Below are 22,423 nucleotides of genomic sequence, written 5' to 3'. Positions count from 1 at the left end.
CTGTATAAGGGAGACATTGCATGGTGACCGTGAGTAATATATAACTGTTAACTGAGCAAAAGATCATATTTCCTGCCAGTAGTTGACTATTGTTTCTCTGGTTTTCCATCTTTCTCCTAATACTAGAAAATTATAGTTAAGTTGCTCTCATGGCTTCAGTTGAAAGATCATGTAAATGTGGCTGGACTGTGTGATAGCCCTTCTCGTCTTAGCTGTTGCAGAGTTACTGGAGCATAGCCTCACTATGAGAGTGAGAGAGGTTATAGCTCTCACAGCTCAATAGGTAATTCTTGGATTATGTAATGGATATTGCCACTAGGAGGATTACTTAGATTAAATGTTACATTTAACAGAATGTAAATTAGAGGAATAGAATTATAATTTTCATCATCCTTTGAAGCAAATATTTATTTCCAATAATACATCTTTTATCCAAACATATACATTTATGAGCTAGGATCAAGAATACGTCTATGTTCATTATTGAAGGATTTTGAAACTAAAGAACAAGTACAAAATAAAACAAACAGAATTTTGTGTCTGTAGTAATAATAGTATTAATAGTAACAATGCTTCTTTAAGGTCCCTCCCAGCCCAAACCATTTTGATTCTTTGTGACTCTATGGTAATGTGGAGAGGAATGTATGACCGCCTCTCTTTTCGGTAGTAGGTTTAATAAACCATGTCGTGCTTTTTATTTTAAATAATTAGGGGAAATAGGCTTTTGCATCAATGTAAGCTTAATTAATAAGGACTTGCTGAGCTGGCAAAAAGAAACATGTTCATTTTGGGAGGATTCAGTGGTTTGTAACTAGTTAGCTCAGTTGTAATAAAGAAAGCCACTACTGTAATAAAGAAAGATAAGTACTACTGTTAGTGATCTTACACTTTTCCCTTTTTTCTCCATGATTAAAGGAGGGGGGACAAAACCCTAATGTTGCTCTTGTTCTTATACAAGAGCTAGTTTAAAAATACTTGCAGTTCTTTTAGGGTGATGAATTATCTTTCAGCACATGCAGTCAGCCTTTTGGCTAGTCTGGATGATACCGAGATAGTGTAACCATACAGTATCAGTGTTACACGTGGTTGCTTTCAGTCAAAATGGGGTGGGAGGGTAGTCAGTATTTTAATTTTTTTATTCTCTTTCTAAACAGCTGTATAAAAAAAAGTTTGCAAGTTTAATCTTAATAATCGAAACCCAAAAAAGCAGATACGCTCTGTCATAAAATAACTATTAGTGACTAGTTTGTATCCTATAAATCTAACTTGAGTTGATAATATGGTCCATTACCAGCTAACTGCACAGAGTATTTTTCATTTTACACTCTTCAGTTACTTTTTAGTGAAGTGTTAAAAAATATGAAGCTTTTCTCCTCTCTAAAATTGCACACTGTCTGTCTGTTATTAGGGAGATAACAGCTCTTATAAATGTTTCAGTAAGCGTTAAGTAGACAGTTATGTGCACTCTCATTCCACGCTTATTTGCTTACTGTAATAAACTGATAAAATATGTGTGGTTTGTCTCTGTGTATCTGCAGGCATCATGAGTCACATAGATTTCCTTTAGAAATAATGTTGTGTCTGCAGAATTGATTGGTTATTTTCATAAACCATCCAAAGGTACACAAACGACTTCTATTATTTAAACATATGCTGTGTAAGATTTGTAGGGGATTATCTCCTGGTTAGTAGATTGTGGTAAGCACAGTAGATGCTTCTTGTTCTGTTAACTCTGTGTGGTTTTATTTTAACCCCAGAATGATTACAGGTACCTGTCCCATGAGTCTTATCGCAACTGCATTAAAAATTTTAGAATTAAAACAAAAAACTGTTTACCAGACTGATGCAGCTGTTAAATATATCACATTACAGTCACATCAGCCTTTGTCAGCTCAAAATCCTTGCTAGCAAGTAGAGGTCTTGAAAATTCCAATTTTCCAGAATTAAATTGCTTTGTTCAACATACATATGTTTTATTTATTTCTAGTACTGCCACATTAAATGCAAGTGAAAATTAATGTTCTGCACAAAGAAAGATGACTTAAACATACTGTCATTATTCTGATGGTCCTGTGTGTTTTTGCTGCTACGTATAGAATGATGTTGAAAATAAAAGTGAATGGGCTCACAAGCTTTTTATTACTGAAACAAGAAGTAATGCTGAAGGAGGCACTGGCATAGATTAAAATCTCTAAAAATTACAGAAAGGATTCAATAAAACTTGAATTGGTGTTACAGTTTAACTGTAGTGAGAGTTTTTTTCTCTATGTGTATGCATTTTAGAGGAGCTCATCCTGGGTGCCATCATGCAGCACATGTAGGACAACCAGGGGATCTGGCCCAGCCAGCACAGGTTTGTAAAAGGTAGAGATCCAAAAGGCTCGGGCCAGTGGTGTGAGGTTCAACAAGGCCCAGAGCTGGATCCTGCCCCTGGGTCACAACAACCCCAGGCAGCTCCACAGGCCGGGGCAGAGTGGCTGGAAAGGACCTGGGGATGCTGACTGACAGCAGCTGAACGTGAGCCAGGGTGTGCCCAGGTGGCCAAGAAGGCCAATGGCATCCTGGCCTGGATCAGCAATGGTGTGGCCAGCAGGACCAGGACAGGGATTGTCCCCCGTACTGGGCACTGGTGAGGCCACACCTGGAATCCTGTGTTCAGTTTTGTGCTCCTCACTACAAGAAGATCATTCTGGTGCTGGAGTGAGTCCACAGAAGAGCAGTGGAGCTGGGGAAGGGTCTGGAGCTCAAGTTCAGTGAGGAACAGCTGAGGGAGCTGGGGGTATTTATCCTAGAGAAAAGGAAGCTCAGAAGGCACCTTATCACTCTACAGCTGTTTGAAAGGAGGTTGTAGCCAGGTGGGGGTTGGCCTCTTCTCCCAGGTAAATGATAGAACAAGAGGGAATGGCCTCCTGTTGTGGCAGGGAAGGTTTAGGTTAGGTATTAGGAAAAAAATTCTTCACTGAAAGAATTATCAGGCATTGGAATGGGCTGGCCAGGAAAGTGGTGGAGTCACCATTCTTGGGAGTCTTCAGAAAGCGTGTGAGTGTGACACCTAGGAGCATGGTTCACTGAAGATGGCAGGGCTGGGTAAACAGTTGGACACAGAACTTAGATATCTTTTCCAACCTCTATGGCTCTGTGTTTCTGTATATCTACATGATGGACTTCTGACTACTTTTTATGTTTTCATTCCTATTAATAAATATGGTTAATAAAGCCAGCCCTAAGTTAACACAGAGAAGCTAGTGTACTTCAAAATACTTTTGTTAATGTGAGTTAAACATAGTTCTTAAACTTGTTAATGTAAAATGGGAGACCTATTTAATGAAATAACTTTTATATTATGCATGTCCTGCTCAAATTGAATTGAATATTAAAAGCTGGAGGCTAAGCTTAAGCTTAAAAATGAGGTTTAAATTCCATCTTAAAACTTGGGTTTTGTTCATTATTTGAGTAATGGTTTAAATAGCATGCTAATTTGACTGCTAATAACCTCTTACTGTTATTGTCTCTTTCTGTGTACTGATAAGATATTCATTATTCAAGGTATTTCCTTTATTATTTCTTGACAACTGAGGCATTTTTTTTTCAGAGTTTGACCTTGTCAGTTATTTCTAGAAAACTAAGCAGACTATTAATCTGTGAAAGTTTGGGACTTCTATTTAAAGATGTTTTTGAGTTTTTAGTAACTGTGAAGGTCTATAGAAATGATACTTTTTCCATTCATTTTGTGTTAGTTGTAAGTTTGGTCATGTAATGATTCATTATTTTATAAATATAATTTGAAGTAAGTCTGGTCTTTCCTTAAAACTTCTGTAAAGAACTCAAATTCACTTATCTGCATATTTCTGTATACTCCTTACTTTTGAGTTCATTATTTCCTTGTCAGTAGTATCTGGGATTTTGTTTGCAAACTGAATCTCTTCTTTTTTTAATGCTATTTCTGCAGGATAGAACGGACTGGGATTTTTCTTATTGTTTCTAGCAGCAAGACTATTTAAAAATGTCAGCACCTTTCTGGTCTATATAACTATGTTTTTACTATTTCACCAGTGTAATTGTTAGACATTTTTTGTGGTTTTAACAAGAGAAACAGAAGACAATTTCTCAATATACTTTCACCTTACACAATGAGCTTGGGAATACCCTTGAATTCTTATGCACAGAAGGTTTCTGGCTGGAAAAAACATAACTATTTAACTGTAACTCTTAAAAAACGTGGTAATTTAATAGCTAACTATAAAGCTAAAAAATTGAAAATGGATTTATAGTGGAAAGTGAGACAGATACAACAAAGGTATTTTCAGCACCAGAAATGGTTTTAGGCTCTCTATCTGATATCTATTACTGCAATTTGCTTATGTATTTCACATGTTTCTGGTTCACTAAAATTCCAGCTCAAAAGCAGGTGCTTTAACTGAGTGAAAAATGCAGTATTCAGTTGTCATTTTTACTGTTCTTGACTTACAGCATTTGCTAACTATTGTGTTATACTTAACAGGTCACTATGCAAGTCTCTGTGCCAACAGAAACACATGAACTGCTTCATCGAATGAGTGGGAAAGGATTAGCAGCTCATTATCACTTCTCAAGACAGCCAAGCATTTTTGGTGATCGTATGGTACCTGTGCAAGTGACAGTAACAAATACAACTGATCAGAAGATAGAGAATATTCACATTGGAGAGAAGAAATTACCTCCAGGCATGAGGATGCATGAGTTTAATCCAATAGGTAACCAGATCCTATGTTAAAAAAATCAAGCTATTAATCTTCAGCAAAATTTCAAATACAGGAAAATGGTTTTGCATAGTTACATGTATACTCACATATGTGTGTGTGGCGGGGAGGGTAGGTATACATACCTATACAGACACTCATCAACTATCGACTTGTTAGGACCAAATCTTTCTGCATCCCTACAAACTTTGAGTCTCTTACTGTCTTATTTTAGACTGGCTATTATGGGCTTCTATTAAAAAGGAGGTTTTGATTTTATATTTCCAATTATTTTTTTACTTTAAGAAGAAGCTTTAAGTGAAGCTAAATGTATGATTTGTATTGGCTCAGAGCATTGTCATTTTTTCCTTGTGAGCTTATGGCAGTAGAGTGGAAGTGTATGTTTTAGTTTAGCTTGTGTCTGCCATAGTTCTACAAATTGTGTCTGCTTAGATAAGATAAAAAGCAATGTGTAGTCAGACCTGATCTAAATTGTTTTACTTTCTACTTTCTAATCAGGATGGTTTTTTGCTAAATTTCTGTGGAAAAGAGTATAACACTTCAGAAAGAACACAATTACAGCAAGTTTTTTTCAAGAGTAATACCTATGTACACAATCCTTTCTTTCCTCAGCAGTTCTTTATTTTAGGACATTGTGGTGTAGTCAGAAGGAGCAGAAGCATCTCTGTTTCATAATACAAATTCTTCTCCTTCAATGAGCTACATTATTATATTCTCTGCGAGAGAAGAATACAGGAACATGTTCTTAAAGCACAACAGTGAACTAAAGAGTATTCTTTGTTTTAAGTAGTTAAAATGTTTAGAACCATGTATTACATAACTCTAAACTATTGAAATAATTTTTTAACATAGAAAAGTTTATGCAGATTTAAACCAAATAGCTACAAAAGCAGTTGTCCAGTGCTATGGTTTATTTCAGAGTTCAAATTAATAATAATAACTCTTTGCATCTTGGTAACGATACATACTTGATCAAGGCAGTTACTTTCAGAACTCTTATTTTTGATTAACCAGTTTTGGGTTTTTTTTAAGTGAATATTTTGCTGCTTATTCCTCAAAATAAGTCCAGCTCAGAATTGAAATGTCAAGTTAGTTTTGCCCATGAGCTTAATTTTATATCCCTACCTGTAAACAATTGAAGAAATAAAGCACAAAGGCTTACAAGTAGAAATCTAGTGATACTACAAATCAGATCAGGAGATGCTGTACCCACAATAACAGTCAATTAACAGTAGCATTCACTTGTCTCACATAAAAACATGGGGGGAAAAAAGTGGAATTAATAAATTATCCACTTCAAGTTCCTTGAGCTTCACAAAACAATCCTACCCTGTAAGGTATTTATTTCCCCAAGAAAGACATTGTGGTATTTGTCCTGAAAAGCTGTTGGTTTCTTCTGCAGAAAATAAGTTCTGTAGTTCTTCCCAAAATGTTCTTTTTCTTGCTTGAATGCAAATTTTCTGTATTCGTTGTCATTTTGTGTAGAACTAAGCCTGTACACCCTATTCTTACTATATTTTGTGTTTCCAGCATTTGGAAAACACATCCTACAATCTATCTAGCAGACCCGACAGAAGAAGTGTCAGCATAGACAGGTATTCCTGCTGGAATATAAGTCTAGTTTTGCCTCAGTCACTGAAATTACTGTTGGCAATTGTCCTGATTCTTCCAGTAGAAGTGGTTCAAATTATTTCATCCAAATCTCTGTGCACAACACTTTCTTGTTCCTAAGTGTGTTTGAAACTCCCTTTGAAAACATTAAGCTCAAAGACTTTGGTAAAGTTAATTCTGAATTTGAGCTGGAGCCTTTAATCTTTGAAAGCTTTAAACAGACTTTTTGGAATACTTCCTTTTCTATTCACTTCCTAGTGTTGGTTCAGACTTTAGCCAGCAGCATTGACTCCATGTTTTCTGCATTTTTACAAACCTAATCTTGAAATAGTTAAATTTGGTTGCATTTTGTCATGGAGCAACTGTCTACTTTCAGTTCCTGAAAAGTATCAGGTACATTTTGAATAATCTGGATATCAGACTTTTTTTCTGCCTGCCTATTCCTTTTTATTTGAATTCCTCTCTTTTAAGTGTTGTTGTAATCTTGAGAAGGCAAAGTCTGCTTCAGTACTTGTTTTTATTTATATAAAGAAAGAGCTTACAAGGAAAAGCCTTTAATGAAAGCTTTATCTCTACAACATTAGGGAAATAGTGTAGTGATTTAGCCAAGAATCTAAGAATGAGTATGTCTCTTGATACCTTCACTGCCAAGAGTGTCTCAGTCTGCACTGTTTGTATAGCACAAAATCATCTTCCATTTAGTGTTCATAATCCTTCTTTTCCCTTCCAACCAATGCAAGTAGAATATTGAGACACAAGTAAACCACAGTAATTATGAAATAAAGTTTAAATTCAGCTTATTTTCCATTATGGTGTGTATTAATGTAGATTTTATTTGTTGTATTTTGCAATTTACTGACTAAATCTGCAAACTAGTGTTACTGAAAATGAAGTCGCAGTGCTGTATCTGTGCACAATTAAAAGGATGTCACTTCAATAATTTTTTTCTGTAAATAATTTTCCTTTCCTTGCTTTTCTGATACAAGAACTTATTTTGTTGATAGAGCTCTAAGACTGAAATGGCAACACTTCATGTGCATTAACTGTGTGAGAGGGGGAATCCAGGATGCTTAAACGTGCAAGTGTGACATTTGGGTGATACGTATTTGTAATAAAACTACAACTGTTGGATTTTCTCTTACAGAGCTTTTGGGGGTTTTAATTATGTGATGTGTGGGGGGTTGCATCTGACGTCTTCTGTTGACTTGCATGTGTATTTTATCTGTTAAAAATCTCTTCATCCAGAGTGCCTTGAGCCTGGAGGATCCGTTACTGCTACAATGGGTATTGACTTCTGTGATTCTACCCAGACAGCCAGTTTCCAGTTATGGTAAGTTCTTGGGAAGGGGAGAGTAATTTTTTGCTCCTGGAAGGGAAAAATAGTTTTCACTGGAAGTCTACTTGGTGGTACCAGATTAGCTGTTTTATTAAATATTCAAAGAATTAAACAAAATTGACAACATGATATACATCCAAGTTTGTTTTTAGAGAAATAGCACATTATTAGTGTTCAGTTTTACTTTTAGAAGCTTTACTTTTTTGTCCCACTCTTCTAGGGATTCTTCTTAACACCATCTGGAAAGGAGCAGTCATGTCTGACTATTCTGCTTTAGTGTTTTATATGTTCTTCCCTGTAAGAAACAGCAAGTCAAAATGGCACATAGTGTGAGCTGGTTTACTACCCTGAGTCTTTATTATGGGTGCTTGTGGTTGTTGTAACATGACTGCCTGAAAACAACCCCAAAATATGCCCAACAAAGAAATGCTGTAGTTTCTTTTAAACCAATAGTGAGAATGAAACCAAGTAACTGGCTGGCCAACTAAATCTTGTCTAATATGCCTGATTTACAATTTTTGTGCTCATTATTGGCATGTGCTAGGTCTTCTTTCTACATCCTAGGCTAGCAGGGAACCCATTCACCCAGTGAGAATTCTGTTATAAACTAGCATTTGAAAATGGGGTAATTGCAACAGTGGAAAAAAAAAATGAATGGGAGAAAACTTGAACCTTCTTTTAGGGGTTTTTCAGATTTATGTAGTCTTTTAAACTGTGTAAAAGCACTATACAGATCTGCACAATTTAATTTTTTTAACATATTTTGAAGTAATGGATTTTTTTATATGTTTTGTTGCAAGAAACACAGCTTTCAATATTAAGTATGAAAAGAGGGATGTTGAATAGACATTCACATTGCTGCATTTCTGTTTAAGGGAAACCCTTTGTGAAAGTTCTGTACTTCTTCCTTTTGAAAATTTCTCTAGCAGTTTTAGCATACTGCTACTAAGTACAGCTTGTTCAACTGATAAGTTATTGAAGATAGCATGAAAATCCTAATAATAGAAATGTACCCAAGTGATTCCTAAAGTACCACTGCTAAAATAACATTTCTTGTTCTAGGGGCAAGGAGATTTTTCTAATGGATTTTTTCTTTCCATTTCTCAAACTTTTCCCTGTACAATAGATGCTCCTGCATAGTCAGTTTACACATATTTGTACTCCCAGCAAAATCTCTACAGCATGTAGTTTATGCACGTCATGTTGTTATAGCTGGTCTGTATGCTATTTGCTGAATTTGGAAACAGCTTTGAACTGTTGCCTGGTGTTTGTTTGGGAAGGAGGTTCCCTTGTAGGCAGTGCAGTTTCCAAATTGCTTCAAAATCATAGACTCTTGACTCTCTTTATCGAAATATATTTTGAATTTTATAAAATAGTATCTGCTTGATAGTTTATCAGGCAGAAATATTCTTTTTTAAATAAAGCAGATATTTTTCTTTCAAGTACGTTATTTCAGTCTACCAATGATTTAATTTTTAACTTACACCATTTATTGCTAAGAATCGTAGCAGTGATGAGGATAAGCAATGTAGCATAACACATTGATTTTATGCAGATCATCACCTTTATGTTTTGGGAGGTCTGCTGTATTAGTGATATATAAAAACTGATTACTTTCTCCAACATTGCCTAGTAATTGTTTATTATTTTCCTATTAGACAAACAAGACAGATCAATATTCCTGAACACCAACCAGACTATGAGTAACATCACTGTAAATAGATTTGCCTCAGACCTCAGTGGTGTATTCATTTTAATGATTTAGACAATGTGAGTCCAATGACAAAAGCGCTCAAGCTAAGTTTAAAATTAAATTAAGAATAGGAATTGCTTGCTTTGTTCCTTTGCTAATTGATAGGGCCTTGTTTCTTTGCTGTTAGTTCCTAGAAAATAGTATAAAAATAGGTGAAATGTTATTTGCATTAAATTTGCTATTCTACACTGAAAACTTATTTTGTTCAAAATCCTACTGATATTCAGTATCACTGAAGAAAATGTGCAGTGTGATGTTTTGGGAGCAATGTCTCAAAGAACTCAGCTGCAGGCTCTGTAACTTATCATACTTTTCAAAAAGCTTTTATCCAAAAGAAGGAATGACTTCTAGAAGTTTGTCAAAATGTAGTTGAAATAATGTGCACACAAAGGTGTCTATATTCTCGTATTTCCTATTAACATATCTCTATGAAAGATGTTGTCAGTTATTTTATATTTTTGATAGAAGCATGTTCAGCAGTAAAGTGTTCCTGATCATAAGAATTTTCTTTATGTTGTTCTAAGAGGAGCACTTTATCTTGCATCAAATGTAATTGATCCTGAAGCAGTGTAATCACAATTACTCACTTTCTTAATTGGCCTGCCCAAAATCAGAAAATGGAAACCGATCGGCAGTGTTTAAATCAATAGCTTTGTAGTAAAGCTTGTGGGGGTAGGGACATAATGGTAATGGGTAGATCAATTGGTCTTAGATGCCAATCATGCACTGTGTGTTTTGCATAGCAAACACTACCCTTCTGCTTAGGGATGTGCTGTTGTACTAGTGGTTCAATAAATACAAACTGTATAAAGAAAAAAACTAACATGAGTCATAAAATATTTCTATCTTTTTTCTGAATTTGTTGTACAAATCAAGGACAATGAAGGAGAAACTGCAATATGGAGGTTTGAAGGAATGAGCTTTGAAAGACCTCCTGGTTGAATACTATTTTTGGTAAACGAAACTTACCAAGAGCACACATCTAATTAAAGTGGGGTGAAATGCCTCAACTTGAAAACTGTGCCTAATGCGTTTATTTAGAATGTGTATTAGGATGTTCACAGCATGTATTTGTAAGGAGAATATCTCTTCATTGTTATTTTTCTTATGCCAGCTCCTTCCAGAGGCAGCTATTTCAACCACACTGGTGTTCTGCATGATAATGCCTCTCAAGCACAAAGTTAAAGAGGAATAAATGGAGGAACTCAGCCTTTTAAAAGATTTTTTGAATGTTACTCTTTGTTTTCATGCTACTTTGTTCTCATTTTGCAAGCAGGATATACACAGCTTAGGAATTTAAAGCAATTTGTTATTGACTAACTCACATGCAAGGTAGGTGCTATCTTGTTGAATTCTGGTTAAAGTTTAGTATATTCACCATCCAAGTAAGAGACCTGAGCCTTAGCTAAGCAGGTAGACATCAACTGAGCAAAGAAGAGGTTGGAATGGATTCTTGATATAACAGACTATCTGCAATACTCCGCTGACTGTGGAATTACTTCCTTTTTTTCCAATGTCAGATCTTAAAGATTTCCGTATCAGTGTGTTTTTTTGTTGAATCCTTGAGCTCCTAGTGTTCACCATTTCAACAATCCTACCACTAGTGTTACCTTAATTGTCTTGCATGTCTCTGCTTTTCAGATATTTTCAAGTCTTTTTCTCAGCTTACTAGTTTTTTGAGATGTCTGAACAAAGATATGGGAGCTTTACTATGTCAGAATTTTGCCCATGGATCCTTGGAATGAAAATATTTTAATCCCTTGAGATGAAAGACAAGGAAGGTTATAGAGACAGAGAGTTACAGCACATACATGCCCTTACTCTATTTTTTGTATATGTATTTAGCATTATGAATTCCTGTCCATGTTTAGATAGCTCAGTAGGCAAATCTCCAATTTCTTGTAGTCATGATGAATAACTAAAGGTGAAGGGGAGATGTCCTTTTTGCAACATTGAAAGCTGGAGAAGAAAGCTTGTCTTTACCTTTTCTTTCTTATTCTTTTCATCATCTCTTTCCAAATTATCTTAGTTGTTCCCAAAACCATGAAAGAACCACAGCTTTAAAGATAAAATTGATTTATGGAGAGCCTGGTTCTCTTCTTTTTTCTGTTCTTTTGGTAAGTACGCAGGGAGTTGTTTAGCTTTCTTTGAAACTGTTTGGTGTAGGGAAGCTGTCCATGCCATGCATCTCTCTCCCTAATTTTGATTTTGCATTTTCTCTCCCTAGTTTTCTCAAGGTTTAAGTGCAAAGAACACAAGCAGAGCTCCCAAGAAGAAAGAAAAATTGAATGAAAGCAACAGCTTTTGTGCCTTTCATTATTTTTCAAAATAATTAGATAATTGGAAAATAGCATGACATGACAGAGGTTTTAAACTGGTTACTCTATATTGGCATTTCTTAATGTCCCACTGTCATCAGAAGGACCCTCTCCTTCTGATAAACAGAATACATACTCTTGTATGTCTGTTCATTTCATTTGTCCTGTACTATATAAAGAAAACATTTTGCTGATTACTCCAGAAGAGTTTGGTGTAGCAGAAAGAGTCTAGCAATTTCTTAAATTAAGTAAATTCTGTGGATGTGATTTAAAAACTCTGTTCAGTCGGTTCTCTGCAGGTTTCATCTTATTGTAGAAGCTTTTCCTCTGGATTTTATTTTCAAAGGAAGAGATTTTTTGCAGCATGAAATTTACTTACTTCACTCTGTGTTGATGTAGAAATCTTCCCAAGCAGAACTTCTACCTGCAAAGCAAGTAAATGAAGAGGGTTGGTTTGGTAGCAGTCAGTATTTCTGTTGAGTGCAAGCATGCATTCAGGTGTAGATGCTTCCACAAAAGCATCTGATTAAAATTATGTAGTGGAATATGTTATGGAATATACTAAAAACTAATGTTAGAGATGTAGGATTGTCTTCTCATTGCTGTCACTTGCATTTTCACTTTTTTCTTGCTGTTTCCTTCCCTAGTGCTTTGTCAGCAGATCACCAAGTTGCTTATAAATGTAAGACAAGCAATCTGGTACTCTTCCCTTTATTTCATTACTCTAAAATAGTCAGTTGGCCCTATTCCAGAACACAATTATGCCAAGATAAATAACTGACCTGGAAAAAACAAGGCTGGACATGAACAATGGCTTTCATTTGTTCTTTTACTTCGGCCTTTTTCTCATGCAAAAGCAGGATGCAGTCCTTTTCTTCAGCAAGACTAGGAATCAAGTTCCCTATACTTCTCTATTCTGTGTTTTGTTTTGCAGGAAATTAATTCTCTCTTAGTGTTGCTCTTCCTTTCATGTTCTTTTTTTTTTAATATGTGTGGAGATTTTTGTGAATACAAGACAAAAACAGTAAGCTGGTTTGGGATAGATATGTTCTGGGACAAGCTGCTCCTGGGCATGAAACAAAAAAGCATAGTATAAAGAGCAAGAAGAATATTCCCAGTCTTATTAGAATACTAATTTATTAAAAGCCTTGGAGTTAAGACTTTAACCACTGCTATTGCGGAATTTTAAAAAAAGTAATTCACAAGCATTAGTATTTTTTACTTTCGTTTTAAAGAAGATTTTGCCATCACTGTTCTCAAGACTTTTCATATGGTAGAGAACTTCTTTACCAGAAACCCTTCAGAGCCAATTCTTTAAAAGAAACTCAACTGAACTGAGAGGAGAGAGGGAATAGCCAAGGGTTTCAAGTGACAACTGGTAGCTGCTCCCACTCCATCTACAGACATATACAGAAATCTTTACTGTGCATCTTCTGAATGTTAGTCTTGCAGTGTCATTTATTGTGGAGCTAATAAGTCTCCCTTCATTCATGTAGGAGCATTATTGTCTTTGTCTCTCATTTTTTCATCTTGATGTGTGCATCAGAAGATAAATTCATGTGATACTTGCAATTGAATCATGAAAGTGATGTTAGTCTTTTAAAAATAGAATATGTACAGTTCAGCAGTTTTTAAGGAGTCAGTAAGAGTAACGATGTGTAATATCATTTGCCCATAAGTTCACAATTAAATACATAACAGATTTTGCAAGCTACTGTTGGAAAGGTACTGTTGTCAGACATCCCCAACTGTTTGATCCTTTTAGAGCTTCCCTCTAAGAAGTATTAAGTATTCATGTTCCTCGAAGGCTCTAACTTACCAACTGCACATGCTAATACCAGAAAATGCAGTCTTTAGTTTTTGAAATCAAAAAACATGTTCTGTTGGCCTGAGAAACTTAGGGTATTTTTTCTGGTAAGCTGCTTCACCTTGATCTTTCAGGAAAGTTAAAGAAATACCACCTGAGAGATGCTTCAATGCAGCTTGAACCAGTTGTCCAGCCAATTTTTAAAAGTTAATATAATATTTTGTTTAAGCATCATTTATATTAATTATAGTCTTGAAAATATAAATGAATAAGTTAAATACACTGAAATTTAGTTCACTAGGTACTGGGGGAAGTTAAGTAGTTGTATTCCAAGCCTCAATTTTATTCTCAAATTTCTCCATTAGATATCTGATGAAATCTCCATCTTTGGAGAGATACTCAGAGCTCAAATGAACAAGGCCATGAGCAAAGTGAGCTAAGGTGACCCTCGCTTAAGCAGGAGGTAGAAACAGGTGATTTCTAATGCCCCTTCTGAATCGTATTGTGGTTCTATGGAATTATGAAGTAAGTTTTATTAAATTAAATATTATGAGCTCTCTAATATAAAAATGTAATAAAAGAGATGCAGATCAATAAACAAAAGCTGTATATTTAATCTGTGAAGTGTCTGATAAAGAGAACTGATAAGGAAGGATGATTTTCTGTAACTGAGAAAGAAATTTACTGAAGCATACTGGAATTAAAGTAATGCAAAGGAACCCAGATGCTGACTAAAGTGAAATTAAGAACAAAGTGGTTTTGAAGAACAACTAGCAATCAGAATTTCTGTTTGTAGGCTATGAAGAGTTCATGTTTTATCAAAGAATATATATTAGCTATTTATTCACTAGAGGAAATGGAAGTGGAATGTTTGTTAACAGCAGAGGTGTCAAGTGGTCCTCTTGAGCAGTTACAGACATAAAAAACACAAGCTGTACTCATGCTTTTATTCCTTCTTATTGTGGAAATACTGTTATAAGCATTAAAGCAATCTAGTAATTGATGTTATAAGTCAAGTTTATGTACAAATGGCATCCCTCCAGTCAATGTAGGACATAAATCATTGTACACCAAATGGTTTATCTGTTTCATGCTGAATTATATAGAGTACTTCTTGCTTAAATATGAAACGTAACATTGGTTGAACAATCAGTTGAACAGTGTCAATGAAGGTATTGTTGAAAGTGTTAATCTTATAGTCCAAGTAGTAGGTATGAATAGCAAAAAATTAATGAGGCAGTTGATTAAAGACCCTTCCATCAGTTCTTAAGATGATGAGTTCTTAATCACTTTTCAAAGGAAAAATTAAAGAAAAAAATACTTCTTGCTTATTTTACTGTGCACTTAATCAGGCTAGAAAATCAAACAAACCCTGCTCTGTTATTATAATAATGACTTTAGAGACAGATGGTATTTAAGATAGTACAGAGGGGAAGAGAAGTACAGGTGAAAAGTTTGAATTTGTTAGCTTTTAAAAGCAGCACTTAATAAATGTTTTTTATAAAGGAAATACTAGAAAGTTTGAAGGGATTGTTTACTAAATGGCAGTTCTCAAAAAAGTTAGCATAAGTGTTCAGTTTTATTTGAACAGCCCAGACTTGAGACTGCACTCATAAGCATAATTATAGCACATCAGAAGCTAGAAAATAAGCATTTCCTTTTAAAAATGGGTAATTACGGATACGTATTAGAATTTTGAGTGGAAGGACGGTAGAATGCTTCTCTGTTTCCAGGTGCCTTGTCTTGCATCTTTAGGAGGGAGACACATATGTTTTCTATACTATTGATCTATAGTGCTATAGTTTTCCATCAGTCAACTTTGAAGTTGCAGAGTTATAAAATATCAGTAGCACATCTTTTAGGTTAATTTAAATAACATGGATGTTAATGGATGAAATGTATTCTCCATTCTAATGATTGTATCATTATATTTAAGTAAGATATCTGAGGTATATCACCAATCAATAGATATTTGCTATTTGGTACACCAAAAAAAAAAAAATAAAGTGTTCTTTTCTAAAAATTTCTCAGGCCTTAAAGCATTAACAAAGATTCTGACTGATCCTGATTTGCTAGGCAAATCCCTTATGGTACAGTTAGTCAATGAAACTTAGCAGGGTGAATGTATCTTGAGTTTGTGTAGCCTTGAAGAAGTCTTAGACAAAATAGTTGGAAACTTAAGAGAATTGAATGGATAGGGAGAGGAAGTTCACTGTATGATATTTATTTCTTAAGGAGAAATATGTAACATTTAATAGTATTGTGTTTCTAGTGATAGTATTTTTTAACTCTGCCATTTAAAAATGGCCTCAAGTTCTGTGGTTTTCCAGCATGCTTTTACATTTACCGGTATGCTGTGTAGTTTTGTTTAAATGTACCAAATACTGTAAAACTGAAGTTATCAAAACTTATTTCTCTTTTACTACTGTATTTATTGTTTGGCTTGTTTGTGTTTTTTTTCCCAGACAATGTCATCCTTTTTTTTTGAAATTATATCTTTTCTATGTTTACCCCTATTTCTAGGACAGCTGTAGCTGATGACAGTATGTGTAACAGTTCTCTTAAAAGATTTGTGAAATGCACAATAATTTGTCCTTTGCAAGCATTTAGATTGAGTGTGATGCTTTGTAGATCACAAATAAACATTGATCTGAGCAAAAGTTACATTTTCAGAAATATAAGACTATGCCTACCACATTTGTACTGGAGAAAATAGATCAGCTTTACTAATGTAAGAAGAAAGACAGCTTTCAAATTAATAAGGTAGAAATCATACAGGTAGTTTTTACACTTTTTAATGATTTCACAGAAAATTTGAAACTTATATATGTATATTTATTAATCTGTGTTGAAGCACTTGGTTGATTCTCTGTAATTTCTCTTTGTAGCACAAAGGATGATCACTTCAATGTTAACATTCAACCTTCTGTTGGAGAACTGCTCTTGCCTGTCACTATGTCAGAGAAAGATTTTAAGAAGGAGCAAGGTGAGAAATACTTCAGCAGCTTCAGTAAATTTACTTGGATGGGAAGAGGACTGCATGCCTTTCAATTTCCAAGCATACAGAAAGTGCTTCCAGTTGTAGGTGGTTGAGTTAGCTGCTGTTAGTATTCACTCTGACAATTTTAAGTAGCTTAAAAATATCTTGAGATGGATGTGCTGTGATATGATGCAGTCTTTAAAGGGTTAAAGCCCTCTCTTTACCCTAAAACAGTCTTTCAGCTCAAGAGTTTTGGCTTCCCATCATGAAGTGTGAATGCCTTTCCTACTAGCAATAAAACAGAAACTTGTGATGCCTGCTCAAGGAAATGAACCATTTATACATTGGTTGGTATTGCATTGGGTTTTACTATTCTTTATTCCAGTACTAATTTTCAATACTGTTAATGTACCTGTTCCTCAGCTACTTTGAAGATTGTTTCAATCTTTTCACTTTCAAACACTTCATATATAAAAAAACTACTCTTGTTGGAATACTGTTTTATTTGTACTTCTGCATTCTACTAATACTGTGTTTTCAAAGAAGTCTCTTATACTAGTCCAGACAGCAACCCCCATAAGAGCTTTTAGTAACTTGAATATTTTATTCAAAATAATTTGAGAAAATTTTGCTTAGGTTTGACCTAAGCATATGTTAAATGGAATAGTCAATACTGCTGTCCTTAATCTGGATATGATTCTTGGATATTTTAAAATATAAGTTTTACATTTTGGATGCACTCAAATGTAGTAGTGTTTATTCATCTATCTCAATGTAAGGGGATTTACATGTGTATGTCTCTTCACACTGAAATGAGAATATGCCCATGGGATCCTATCTCATTGCTGTGTAAGGCTCAGAAACTCAGTATATCCATCAAGCAGTCAAGAACACCAATGAGTAATGTTATGTATTATTAGTTATTGCTTTTGAGCATTTCTTGCTTTTGTGTTTTTGAATTATTAAGAAAGTAGTTTAAATACTGTCCAGATCATTTGCAGTTAAGCTTATGGCTGCAATGAAAAGTTAGGATTGTGCTTTGCTTTCATAACCAATTGATACTTATTTGCTGTTCTTACCCTTTGCTGGCTAAAGCCTGCCTCTCTGCTTTATACCTGCTCAGCAAACCAAGGTGAGTGATTGAACGAGGCTGTGTACATTTATTTTAAACTGTTCCCTTCTAAAAATTGTAGCTGAAGTTGTAGTGAAAAGAAGGCAGATTACTGTGCTTCTTCCCTCCCTGTTTTTATGTTTTCTTGCTTTGTGATATTCTGATAGAGTTTTTGTATGCTTTACTGTGACTGAGGGCTTTTTTTCCTCCTGACTGGCCATACAGAACCGTGAGGACATAGAAGAAGTGTACTTGGAGAATAGCTGTGGTCCTCTGTGGAGCTGTTGCCAAAATTCCTTTTTCTTCTGCCATTTTACTTCTATGGTTGTTGATTATTTGTCTGAATAAATCTGGCAGCTGTTTGCTATGTTTAATAGAGCAGAAAGGCTACTCTGAATAAAGCTATTTGAAAATTTGTTTATATGAAGTATTTGTAAATCCATGAAGGTCTCTTGGCATTTCTGTATAGCTCGCTCTGTCTTCCTGAATTCATTCTTTGATGCAGGACTTTGCAGGCTGGCAAATTTACTACATGTTTAAAAACCTTTCCTGTTGCATCTTTTTTCTTTTGGATATCAGCTGTATCAGAATAAAAATATTCTTGGTAACAGAGGTCTCAATTCTACATTTTGCATTAGTATTTATTACAAAGCTCTAGGAACAGGTAGCATATGGGAAGAATTACTTTGTGTTCTTGCTAAATGAAAAATCCAAATTACAATAATAAATGCAGGGCAATTTAGAAGGTGGTATATATTATTCTAGCTTGTGTTTAACTTCAATTTGCTTGTATTCTCCAAATGAATCTCATTTATATAACTTGTTTTTCTTTTTTACTTGTCATGCTTTTTCTTTTTTCTTTTTTTTTTTTTTTTTTTTGGTTGGTTGGTATGTGGAGATGCCTGGTTTTATTTGCTACCAATAGAGATAGGTAAAAAATAGTGAAGGAATGAGGAGAATATTAGAAATGCAAGAAGAGAATGAAAATACATACGGGTTTCAAGGATTTTTACATCTAAATGGCATGTGTAACCTAATAAGAATGCTAAAGAGAAAATAGCTGGTGTTATACTGCTATGTAGAAGACAATTCATTGCTACACATCTTTACTCAATTACACTCTGCTGTTTTGCATTGTCTGTTACATTTGTGTATGTCCATTTTCTTACTGATGGCATAAAGAGAGAGGAGCAGACAGGTTATTGAATATTCATGGCTGTGAAGGTTATCTGGTGGTAGTGGCAGAACCTCAAAAGCTGTTTTTGTCCACATGCTGTGCATTATTTACTTAGCTTTGCTGCGCCATCTCCCCTTTCCTTCCCTCCTGAGCTCAGGAATCCTCTGGTGAAGTAATACCCCAGAGAAGCAGCTGAGTTAGTGGTTGTTGTGACTGACAATTTGGAATGAGTGAATTAAAATTGTATTGTTAAACACTCTTTACCTTTTTACTCAAGTATTTCTTCTGATCCTTCAGGACTCAGAATTTTATACCCTATTTACATCATATCCCCGTGAAAAGTTGAGTTGCCATAGCAGGAATTGTGCATGAATGGAACATTTACTATTGGGAACTCTGTATCCAGATTTCAACTTGTCTGTTGTGTTCAAAATTCAGTAGCAAAACTCTCATTTCCTCAGTTCAGAATAGGACTAGTCTTGCTGGCTAGCATACTTTGTTACCCATCATTGTAATTTTTCCAATTTAATTTTCTTTTATTATTTAAAATACATACAGTTATTTCATCATATGGTGGCTAACCCAGACTAATTGCTGCTTTGTGCTCATGCTAGAATTTTCTTGGATTCTTGTGTTTCAAGCAATATTAAATGTGTCATGTGATTGTTGAAGCTGGATATTGATCAGAATTTTTATGATGGTGTTTTTAAAATAGGCAATTAAAACTACTTTAGGATTTTTTTTCTCTCAAGAGATATGTTTTTAAATAATTTTGTCAACTTTTTTTTGGAAGTGTATACCTGAATCACATTTTAAAAAAATCAAACCAACACCAAAACCAACCTTGGTTAAGTAAACAGATAGTTTACCTAATTTTATTAAAACTGTACATATATAAAATTTGTTTTCCTAACAAGCAAGATGCTAATTCTTTAAATGGTTGGGCATTTACTATTTTCTGGCCATTGACTACCCCAAGCAATCATATTTGATGCTCCTTAATTAGAGTACCCTATTTTATTTCCAGGTTCTTTTCCACCTCAGCAATCGAGACAATACATTTGCTTACCACGCTGCTCTCCTAAGTGTTCTTTTGCATGTAAATTAATCTTGATTCAGTTTACACTGTCATGCTGAGTGGTACAAATTGCCTATAACAATAAAACAGCATGAGTTAAAAATAAAGGGGGGTGAAAAAGCAGATTGAATGTGTGCCTTACTTGATAGGATGTTACTTTGCTTTATGCCAATACATTAGTCGACGATAATGAATCTTCTGTTCTGAAAAGCATGGTTTAGTTGATTTTTTTAATTTTACTTCAATGGAGCAGTACCTTGTCTTTTATAGAACAAGTTAGACAAACCATTAATGACAAGAGTGTTAAGGTTAAATATGAAGCAATGCATTCACTTCTCTGAGTGCTATCCGTCTTTCCATTTACAGGAGCTTGACAAAAGTACTGGCTTTGTACAACATTTCCTTTAATTACATGCTGCAGGAAACAGGCTTTTAACATAAACATAGTTGCATTCATTTATTCAGCATTTGCTCTTCAGTAGAGCTTAATGGAGAAGGTTTAAATCCTAAATAAGTACACATATCTCTCAGCAGTGTTATGTCAGTCCCTGTGCTCTGCTTAAAAGCAGTTTTAGTTTGTGTATATAGTTTGTATAGCTTTTGCCTAATAGTTAAACAATTTGAAACAGAATGTTCTACTCAAGATAAATCTGATTGTTATAAAAGTTGTATGCCTATTTTTGTTTTCTTTCAAAATATCCTATTATCTACTCATCAGCTGTTCCATTTTTACTTTCATATTTCTTATTCTGTGATAGCAGCACATTCCAGGGCATTAAAATGCTAGATTTACTGTTTTAATTGTTCTTATTAAGCATCTTGGTACTAGTATTTCCTCTGGGTTAGAACTGTATATGCAACCCTAAAACACTGGCCTTTTGAGACTTTTACGTTGTTTTCATCGTTAGTGTTCCTTCAGATGCTTCATATTTCTGCCTGAAGTACCATGCTCCTTTGTCTGCATTTTCAGCTTCTGAACATACTGTAAAAAGGCATACACAGTGTTAAGTTGTAGTTACTGTTGTGTTTTAATCAACACGAGCATCCAACAAATAATTCTTCTAAACAATGGGTATTGATAGAAAAGCGTGAGTTTTGTTAAAATGTCCTTGAATGTCATATCCTTCTTTACTTTTCTTTCATCATATGTTTGGATATAATCTTTATATTTCTGTTCTATTTTGTAGTCATATTCAAATAATGTTACTCAAATAGCTTATGTTGTTATTTTAGAGAGCTGGATGCTAACTGAATTTACCAGTTTCTAATGTGCTTTCTCTTAAATAACTTTCTTTTAAATAACTAAATTGAACCAATTACTACTATCTGAATTTAATGATCATTTTTAGCAATTGGATATAGAATTATAATTAAATGTATGATTGAAAGATTATAAAGGATCTTTATGTATGTTCTTACCTAAGCTGGACCTTTCAAAATCAGTCTTACTTAATATTTAATTTCTGCATTTGCATTCTGCTTTTAAATTAAGCTTTCTATGAGAAAAAACTGCCTTGGTTTCTCAGTTGCATTAGTATCACACATGTCATTGTTCAGCTATTACTAATTTGTTTCTGATAATAGGTCATTGCAAGTAAGACATTAAAGTAAGGTAATTATGTGAGTTCTTATGAAATTGTTTTCTCAATAAATGGTCTTACTTGTAATGCTTTTTTTTTTTTTTTTTTGTTTAGATGTCTACTATTTTGGTTTAATGCTTAATAAGCAAGCAAATCTTAGTGTATTCATAATTAAATACTTAATTTTTCAGGAATGCTGACAGGAATGAATGAGACATCTACTACAATAGCTGTTGCTCCACAGAATTCTACTAGACTTGTAATAATTGAGAGAGTAGTGAAAGCAGCAAACCTGGGTGTAGTTCCTTCTGGTCAAGATAACATACACAGGTAAGATTGTATGTTATTTAAAGTATGATCATCTTTTAATATTAATTTGTTCAAAATTCATCAACATTTGATAATATTAGGGAAAATTTTATTACCTATACCTCTAAGGAAGAAGGTACCAAATTATATTGAAATATATAATACTAAGCAGATAGTAACTTGAGACTAGGTACTCTGCAGCTTATTATTTGAGTGTGTATAGAAGTGTCTAGACCTTACTGTACACGGTTAGAGGAAATTGTCCATCCCTTGTTTTGTTTCAAAGGGAAGAGGTAGCCTTTTAGAGCCCAGTACTTTCAAGAAGGCTTTTGGGGATTTTTTAACTTTTGATTCTGTTTCCCATAGTAAGTAGCCTGCTCTATTTTATCATGTCCGAGGAGCAACTTCTTTTCCTACATTATTTTTTTTACTTTCCTGTATATATATATATATCTGCAAACAAAAGCAGTTATCAGCCAAGAAAGTCAATGTCCCTGTCAAATTTCCAGTTTTTACTTGTAGATTTATCCATTTCACTCCATCCAAATGCTATAATACAGAACGTCAGTGGAATTGATGCAATTGTTGGTTAATGACAGCTTTTAATGTGATTGACTCAAAATA

The 22,423-nt window shown here is 34.4% G+C and overlaps 1 protein-coding gene across 2 annotated transcripts in view; it reads left to right on the top strand.

The window, feature by feature from the left end:
- Positions 1 to 22,423, top strand: part of AP3B1 (adaptor related protein complex 3 subunit beta 1) — a 154,467-nt gene that overhangs the window by 119,294 nt on the left and 12,750 nt on the right. Inside the window, exons 23-27 of one of the 2 annotated variants that reach the window (XM_053968954.1) lie at positions 4,502 to 4,733; positions 7,596 to 7,680; positions 16,453 to 16,550; positions 17,640 to 17,676; positions 21,682 to 21,803. In XM_053968954.1, coding sequence (XP_053824929.1) covers positions 4,502 to 4,733; positions 7,596 to 7,680; positions 16,453 to 16,550; positions 17,640 to 17,676; positions 21,682 to 21,703 — 474 coding nt within the window. In that variant the 3' untranslated portion in view covers positions 21,704 to 21,803. Of the gene's footprint in view, positions 1 to 4,501; positions 4,734 to 7,595; positions 7,681 to 16,452; positions 16,551 to 17,639; positions 17,677 to 21,681; positions 21,821 to 22,423 lie in introns of those variants that run through there. The other variant, XM_053968953.1, reaches the window with a different exon arrangement.

This window comes from Vidua chalybeata, chromosome Z (assembly GCF_026979565.1).
Source record: "Vidua chalybeata isolate OUT-0048 chromosome Z, bVidCha1 merged haplotype, whole genome shotgun sequence".
In the NCBI taxonomy this organism is placed as follows: Eukaryota; Metazoa; Chordata; class Aves; order Passeriformes; family Viduidae; genus Vidua; species Vidua chalybeata.
Note: the sequence above shows the minus strand (reverse complement) of the source record. Positions and strands in the feature narration are given on the sequence as shown.